Source organism: Rhododendron vialii, chromosome 5a (assembly GCF_030253575.1).
Source record: "Rhododendron vialii isolate Sample 1 chromosome 5a, ASM3025357v1".
In the NCBI taxonomy this organism is placed as follows: domain Eukaryota; kingdom Viridiplantae; phylum Streptophyta; class Magnoliopsida; order Ericales; family Ericaceae; genus Rhododendron; species Rhododendron vialii.
Genome location: NC_080561.1, coordinates 10,707,569 through 10,716,171, shown reverse-complemented (window position 1 = coordinate 10,716,171; position 8,603 = coordinate 10,707,569). Strand labels below are relative to the sequence as shown.

General features: G+C 37.9%; 1 protein-coding gene across 1 annotated transcript; it reads right to left on the bottom strand.

The window, feature by feature from the left end:
- Positions 1-3,029: 3,029 nt before the first annotated feature.
- LOC131326939 (caffeoyl-CoA O-methyltransferase) lies at positions 3,030-6,381 on the bottom strand. Its single transcript, XM_058359855.1, has 5 exons — positions 5,997-6,381; positions 5,741-5,820; positions 5,518-5,662; positions 4,402-4,533; positions 3,030-3,520 (listed from the first exon to the last, which is right to left on the bottom strand). Exons 1-5 carry the CDS (start codon positions 6,312-6,314, stop codon positions 3,227-3,229), a joined length of 969 nt encoding a protein of 322 aa, XP_058215838.1. The 5' UTR covers positions 6,315-6,381; the 3' UTR covers positions 3,030-3,226.
- Positions 6,382-8,603: the final 2,222 nt, after the last annotated feature.

Below are 8,603 nucleotides of genomic sequence, written 5' to 3'. Positions count from 1 at the left end.
GTTGAAAATTACAGGAAGAACAAGATGTAATTTCTGGAAAATCTGCAGATTTGAGAAATTTTGTATCTGTCCTGATTTTGTGGATTTTTTTTGAGGAAGTTCCTAAGCTCCAAAAATTATGAGATTTTTACTGAAAGTTCCTCTATGAGTCTTCTATCTATGGTAAAAATTTCGGAATCATATTCGAAGTATTGAATTCTGTAAAAATTTGTGACCTTGCAGCGCGCAGTTTCGGACTGTGCTGACTGCACAGACACGTGTTAGGAAAACGGCCATAATTTTGAGCTCAGGCGATGAAATTGCTATCCGATTTCTGATTTTGAAACTAGATTCATGGACCTTAAAAAGTATATGGAGTTTGTACCTTAGTTATTTCTGTGCAAAGTCAGATTTTAAGTTGAAGTTGATGAAATTGAAGATTCTGAAATTATTTCCTGAGATTGGTTGTTTAACTTCATATGTTTACCTTAGGACCTTATGTTCATAAGGATAGGCTTGTTTAGCATCTTCTAATCATGTTTTTATTGTCTAATTGTTTTAGGAAGTTCGGGTGGTTCGTAGAGCCGAGGTGAGTGATTTAATACCTAAACACATGGTTTTGAACTTGTTTTCATTATCGAGCTTATTTGAATATGTTTTATAAATTGTGTACTCCATGAATACCAATAGAAGGTGGACCTATTTGTGAAATATTTGCGAATCTATCTAATGACATTCCCGACATCCGGTCTTGCTAGGGGACAGCTTAATGGCTAGCAAAGGTGTTTGAGATTGGTTTGTGTTTTGGGATAATGCGTAGACGTCTAGCTTATCCACTACCGGGGACGCCCGATAGCTTTTGAATTTTGAATAGCAGAATGTGCATTATAATTGGCTTATGGATTTGAGTTCTTTGTTTTGAAATATTATCAAATTATTTTGCATTGTCCATGGAAGGCATGTGAGTTAAGTATTAATCATTCACACGAGCTTTGGCTTATGAATTTTCTTTTCCACCTTTCAAGAAGCAACGCGTAGGGTGGCGTGGTGTTTACTTTTGGGATGTGTTGTATTTTTTTTGGAAACTTGTAGAAAGAAAGTTAAGCTTGTAAACACTTAGCTTTCTACATGGTTTGTTAGCTTTTGAGTTTGTAAGCAAACACCGCTCTGAGAGGTTTATCTTTTGGTTTGTAAAACCTATGTAAGACTTTGGTTCATTATCAATAAAAGTCGTCTCTTGCTTCTGCTGTTATGTTTAGTCCCTTTTGATTATCACCTGCTTAGATGATATTTGATTTGTGATTTGGCCTTAGTGAGAAATCACTGGCATTTGTCATGATTAAGACCTCAAGGGGCAAATCAGGGTCGTGACAATAACAAACTAAAAATAGCTAAAATGGTTAGCCCTGTTCCGGAATTGAAAATAAGTACTTATTTTTTAAGAAGGCAATTTTAAGTTCAAAAATAATATATTTACGCAAATAATTTTCCTAGCAATATGGATCTTATCGAAATCTTTTATACGAAGCAAAAAAAATAAAAAATAATTTTTTATTTACATTATTTTTGAGTTTGAAAATGTGAAATAAGTACTTATTTTACTCACCAACAGGGCAAAAACTAATAGCTAGTGCTTCTATCTTAGTCACGCCCACGACAGAAAGCTCCCAAAACCAATAGTTATGCAAGCACATATCCAAAACATCCATGAAACCCATCGACAAAGCACAAGAACACTAAAATCCCAATTCAAGGGTTCAAACGACAAACCCTATACAAGGAAACCAAACCCAACCAAAATTTGGAAACAATTTTTTCAAACCCAAATCATTCACACAAAACAAACTCAGCCCAGCAATAATTCGAAGCGAGAAGAAACAGCACACATTAGCCCTAAGCAAACCAGATAAACACATGGTCCTAAACACCTATCGATGACGTTGGAAAGAAAGAAGACGAGCGTCAAATTGAAATATAAAATCGGCGATAAGAAAAACTTCCCGCAAAACAAAACCCCACGCCTAGAATCATCGCACTAAAGAAGAAGCAAAGAATACCAACAGGGAAAAGGGAGAAAACCAAAGAAACAAGAATCGAACCTCACACAACGAGTCACGGCCGCCGACAAGACCAGGAATAGAAAATAGGTATGTGCAACCGCTGATCGGGATTTTCACCGCCAAGGAAAGGACAAGGAAAGGAACCCCAATATCTCTTCAAAGCGTCTGGAAGCATCTACTCCTGCAAATGAGAGAAACAAAAGCCAAAAATCTATACGCGTACGTCGCGAGCCGTCAACGATGCCAGCAGCACATTAGAAAGCTAAAAAGGCGAAACTATCCCGATAGGCATAACCAGGGACTCTCCAATTGAGGGGCAAAATTGGCAAAATTGGCCACAAATTGGCAAGCATCCAATATGGCTTCAGCATTCTTAGAACAAGTTTATCAATTAGGCAAAAAAAAATGTGAACAGTGCACATTTTTCATTTTACCTACTCACATTTCTTTCAATACTGTACCAACACTATTTATTTAACATATTCTTTATTAAAATATTATTACTTTGAGAGAGAGAGTGAGTGTGAGAAGATGAATAGTGATTTGAGTGAGAGAAGAGGTGAGAGAGACTAAGGCTCCGTTCCAGAACACCTTCTTAAAAAATAAGTACTTATTTCACATTTTTAAACTAAAAAATAATGTAAATGAAAAATAATTTTTTGATTTTTTTTGCACCGTATTATAGATATCATCGAGATCTTTCAAACAAGATCCATATTGCATATTTTTAGATTTCATTAAACCCTTTATTTTTTAGTTTGAAATTGCCTTCTTAAAAAATAAGTATTTATTATCCGTTCTGGAACGGGGCCTAATTTTTTAAGGGGTAGCTGGTGAAGAGTAGGCGTCCATCTTCGGCAGAAGTAGCTAACCACTGTTTAAGAATGGAAAATACTTGCCTTTTTCTGATTTTTTTCTGTTCTTCTTAGCTAAAATAACTAAAAATGCATTATACATTATCTGGTGTACATGCTCTTAGTATTTAAAGCCTTAGAGACAAATGGGTCACCTCTGCGGACGATTATATTCGTAAGGTACATGAGAACAAATCAGAAGCGTCCAATGTGAACTATCACAGTTCTCCACCGTCCAATAGAAATACAAAAGCACAACGTTCATCACAAATAGTAGTAAACAAGAGAAAGAAACGCAGGAGAGAATTTTTGTAACTCCAACTTGGGGCAGAATCAGCTGACGCGACGGCACAGGGTGATCCCATCGCCGACGGGGAGCATGCAGATCTCGATGCGGGGATCCACGGCGAGGGCTTTGTTGAGCTCCAGCACGAAGTCCCTGTAGTACCTGACGTACTTCCTCATCGGAGCGTCGGGCGGGGCCACCACGGATCCGTTCCACAGGGTGTTGTCGTATCCGATCAGCCCCCCGACCTTCACCAGATCGATCAGCCTCTTGTGGTAATTTAAATAGTTGTCCTTGTCCGCGTCCACGAAGATGAAATCAAACGTCCCGTGGTACTTCCCCTGTAAATCGATCCCATATAGATACAGTCAAATTTTGGAAAGTAATTGGAAGGCAGATGTTCCGGACAAAAAATGGGAGCTGGGATGCTGTCAAGCACCCGAGCAGCGTCCGGGCCATTCAAAATGCAACATGTTCGGATTGAAAATATCGAACGGATTTAAAAAAAAGAAAAAGCGTATTTCAATTCAGGCCGTCAGTTGCATTTTTTGACGACCCAGATGTTCGTGTCGGTTACCACGTTAGTTGTACCCCATTTGCACCCAATAATTTTCAAAAGATGGGACACGGGGATGCTGCCAAGCACCCCTGCCAAGCGGGATACCGAGCAACTTCCGTTCGTTCATCTCGGAATGGACAGCTCGAATCGAATCTGAGCGCATAGAGAGCTGAGCCGTCTACAGGGAGGGAGTGGATGGCCCTGATACCATGTTGGTGGATTCGGATTGGATTGATAGACCTGTGTGACTTGTCTCGCTCGAAATCCAACCTCTGCGTGTGTGTTATCCCGGCAGGAGTAAACTGGCCTTTTTTTAGCCCTCAGTCAAGATCCAAACCATTGATTCATGAGATGAATGACCGGATTAGTCGCTCAGCACCACTGCTTCATGAGATGAATGACCGGATTAGCTGCTCGGCACCGCTGCCAAGCACTCCCGCTTGGTAGAATCTCCAATTCCCAAAAAATGTATCTATAGCCGATCCATGTGTAGGTTCACGTGTATCGTGTGAAGACCACAAATATTCTATGAGTCTCATGTCTATCAAACAACTCTGAACACATCTGGATTTGGATTTGTGTTCGGACAGCAGTATCCGTAACACTGCTCCAAAAATTTGAGAGAGAGAGAGAGAGAGAGATTGAGATTTTGATGAATCTTACATCTTCAATCATTTGATCGAGAGCAGGAAGAGCAGGGCCTTCTCTGAAATCGATTTTGTGGGCGAGGCCGGCCTTTTCAATTATGGGGAGACCAATTTCGTAGTTTTCTCGGTTAATGTCCATTGCCAAAATCTGCAGGATCAGAATCCAGAAAGATTCTAGTTAGTATATTGTTGCATTTGATTGTTTTCCTTTTTTTTCCCCCTGTTTGGTTCAAGAGAAAATGCAAAGAAAAAGAGAAGGAAGGATTTAAGGAACAGAAATTTATGACTTTTTGGTTATACCCCACCATGGTTGGATCCACCTATGTTTGCAATATCTGAAAAACTCAGCCTAGAACATCTTTCAAATCTTTTGTTTTTAGTTACCTTTTTTGAATTCCTGGTCACTTATGATTTCCATTCATCTCTGCTAGAGAGATGGAACAAATTAAAGAGAGCAGGTCTGGTTCGCTTTTCCCTAAAACCTTCTTTTTTTTTAAAAAGGTAATTTCAAATTTAAATATAACGAAAATGAAAAATAATTTTTCAATTTTTTTTGCACCGTTTAAAAGATTTCAATGAAATTTATCAAATAAGATTCATTTTGATAGAAAAATTATTTGCGTAAACCCATGATTTTTTTATCTTGAAATTACCTTCTTTTTCAAAAAATTTCTTTTTGGAAAAAAGTGGAACAGCCAACCAAATTTGGGAAAAAATCCTTCAACATGAATTGATATAGCAATATCAGAAAGAGAACATTTGATACATTTTTGCATTTTATGAATTTGTGTAAGTTGTAACATTCGATTTGTATTTCCTTTTTATCTTTCTTTTTTTTCACTGGTCAGGGTTATCCGGATTTGCTCACGCGCACATCAACTATTCCGTGCTTGATCCGGTCAAAGATAGGCGATCCAGGCCAAAATTAGGAAATTCACAAGAAATTTTTCTCTTGCGCCGCGGCCATCTCTTTTGCAGTCTTGACTCCAGAAGATTGACAAGTTTCGAAAAAAACACCGATTCACAAGAGATTTCTCTATTCTGTCCCTCTCGTCGAACCAAAAAATTTAAACTTATTCACCTTAAACTAGAAAACGCGGTAAACAAAAAGCAGGGGAATTGTGTAATTTACCTTTCCATCATCAGGGATAGCAAGGGCAGTAGCAAGAAGAGAGTAACCAGTATAGACACCGATTTCCATGGTGTTCTTGGCGTTGATCAGCTTCAGAAGCAAGTTCAAGAACTGCCCTTCATCGGCAGAGGTAGTCATGAGGTTCCTGTTTCCATTTCACCGTTCAAAAAATCAACAAAAATCCAATACGGGAAAATTCAAAATCCCAGATCATGAAACTCACCATGGATGCTTGGCAGTCACCTCTCTCAGTTCTTTCATCGATTCCGGCTCTCTCGGGTACACACTGGTCTCAAGTATATACTGCCGAAAACAAAAAACAAAACCCAATTCAAATTAGGGGAAAAGCACACAAACCCAGATCAAATTTTTGGAAAACCAAACAAACCCAAGTCGATTTGAGGAAAACCGAACAGACCCATCAAGCTTTGGGGGGAAATGAACCAGAAAGAAAGTGGATAAGCAAATGGGATTAGTACCTGATAGAGAGCATCGCTCTGTAAAAGGCTCTTGTGTCCGACCTCTTGGTGCCTAAGGTTCTGGTTTTGTTCTGTTTCTCCCTTGGCTGCCATTGCTGCGAATTGAAGAACTTCTTGATTACTTCTTCTTTTTTCTTCTCTCACTTGCTTTGGATTCCTTTGGATCGCAGTTGCTTTACCTGAGTCTTTGGGTGGAGAGAACGAGGGGTATATATGGGAGGAGGTATCCGGTTGAACCGGTGGTGCTAGCTTAAGAAGTGGTTGGACCGGCCGCCGACCGGTCGGGGGTTGGTGAGATGGCCATACGGCGTGAGTCATTCGAATGGGCCGGCCCTCCTGTGGCCCGTGGGACCTACTTTGGTAATTACTCTTCTTTTTCAATAATTCTAACATCACACTCATTCACACACCCACGTCGTAAATAGTTGGTTTTTATATGATTGGATCGCCATGTCACATTTTATTAGTATTATTACTTTTTAATTGATGTCACATTTTAGTTAGAATGGGCTATTCTCTCCGTCCCATTTTATTATCCCCTTTTCCGCTGATATTCTTATTTTTTACAGTAATTATTTATTTCTCTTTTTATGATATATGTCATTTTTTTACAATATATTACTTTTTATTCAAAAAAAAATGCGTATTTTTACTTTTTTAATTAATGAAACATTGGAGGTTTAGTAAAATATGAGAGATCACCGGAGGTGGTCGCAACAATTTAGTTTAAATATTGTCATATCAATTTAAAGAATTATTTTTTATCCGAAGGTGGTAGTGAAAAATCTAAAAAAATCATGCACAAATGAATTAAAAAATAAACAAATAATTTTTTTTTGTAATAAGCTAAAATTATGGGACGCATAGTTACAGCGTTACTCATTCATATCGCGTGCGCAAAACACCCGTCTCAATTCTCCGGGGTTTTCAAAAGGGTTTCCACAACATCTGATATGAATCTCTCGTGTCTTTCTTTTCCAATTGTGGGGTTTTTTTTTTGGCTCAACCGGACATTTCACAGAGAGTAGGGAGTCCCCATGGTCTAGCTCAGGAGGGTTGCTACGCTGGTTGCCCCCTCCCACCCTCTCTGGTAATCAAAAAGAAATTGTGGTTTAGTTACAGATCAAAAAAAATAAAAAATTGTGGGTTTGATCTCTCCTTCTATTTTCCCTATCATCCAGGTTTCAAGGAGAATAAAAATTTTGCGAGAGGTTCAAACTTCAATGCATGTAAGAACATCCATAAATGATATTCGGGATCCAATCCCTTCTGTTCCGAAAATCTTTGTGCCTCTGTGCCGAGAGAGTTTTTGGGAGTTGGATTGTGCCTCTTCTTTTTTTTTGTAATATTTTAAATTTAACGGCTGAAAAATCTCTCAGTACAAAAGTACAAGAATTTTCGGTACAAAAGATCCCGTCTCATTATATTATGGCATACGAACTCATATGTTATACTAGTATTTTGACCCTCTTTCGCATGCGATCGAAGGTGGTGGTGGATTACCAACTCCAACTCAATGACATCTCCTGCATAAAATTGGGCAAACGTGGTTGGTGGACGGTTGGTGAAGGGGTACTTTGATCCACATAAAGAGAAAGAGAGTTGGTGGCCTTCCCGGGCCCATAGCTAAAGAACTGCACTTCTATTTTTGGTTATTACTAGTAATTAATTAACAGCTTTTCCTACGAATTTTTCCGAAATGCTTTGAACATATGACACAGATCCCGACACACACATGTACTTGCAATTGTCTGATGCAGGTTTGACGTGCATTATTTAAGATTCACGTGCATCAAACAGTTTTACACATATCTATATTTGTAATATTATAAAAAAATTAGAAAATAATTTTCACACACCTTGTTATTTTATTAATATTCTATTACTCAAGTGTTACGACATTATTCTTATTTGTTCACTTTTTTCTCATAAAAAGATAATGTTGTAAATTTACATGAGTAAATTATTAAAAAGGAAGGGTTTAGAGGTAACGGAAAGAGAGTAGCCCAAAGACCTTTACCCCAACGATGTCAATGATGTCAAGAATTCAACTCATCTTTCAAAGTATTAATAATTATTCTAATAATACTGATTTTCACAAATAAAATAAAAAAACAGAAAGAGAGTACAAATTGATTCCCAAATGCCATCGATATTCGAAACATTTGTGGTCAATCCACCTGTAATTGGGCTTCCTGCAAGTGGTGTGCATAAACTTGTTCAGACACCTGATCGGCGTTCACGCTAATGAATACGTTGGGCACCACAACTTATTGAAAATCACAAGTTATTCACACTAATAAATAAGTTGTGAACGGGGAATCCACAATTTATTCATTAATGTGAAAAACATGCAAATTTCGCACAATTTGTTAACAAAAAACATTATAAAACGACAATGTACCATTAAAGACATAGCAATTGACATAGATATCTCCTCGGACATCCCAAATATGTTATACATCTTTGTTCAGGGAATAATACATACGCATGTTTCAAATTATACATCTTCGTTGGTATATCTATTTAAATTAGCCCACAAGTAAATTATAAACGTTGATGAGAATGGACCCCGTTCCATGTTCTCAAATAAGTACTTAAAAAATA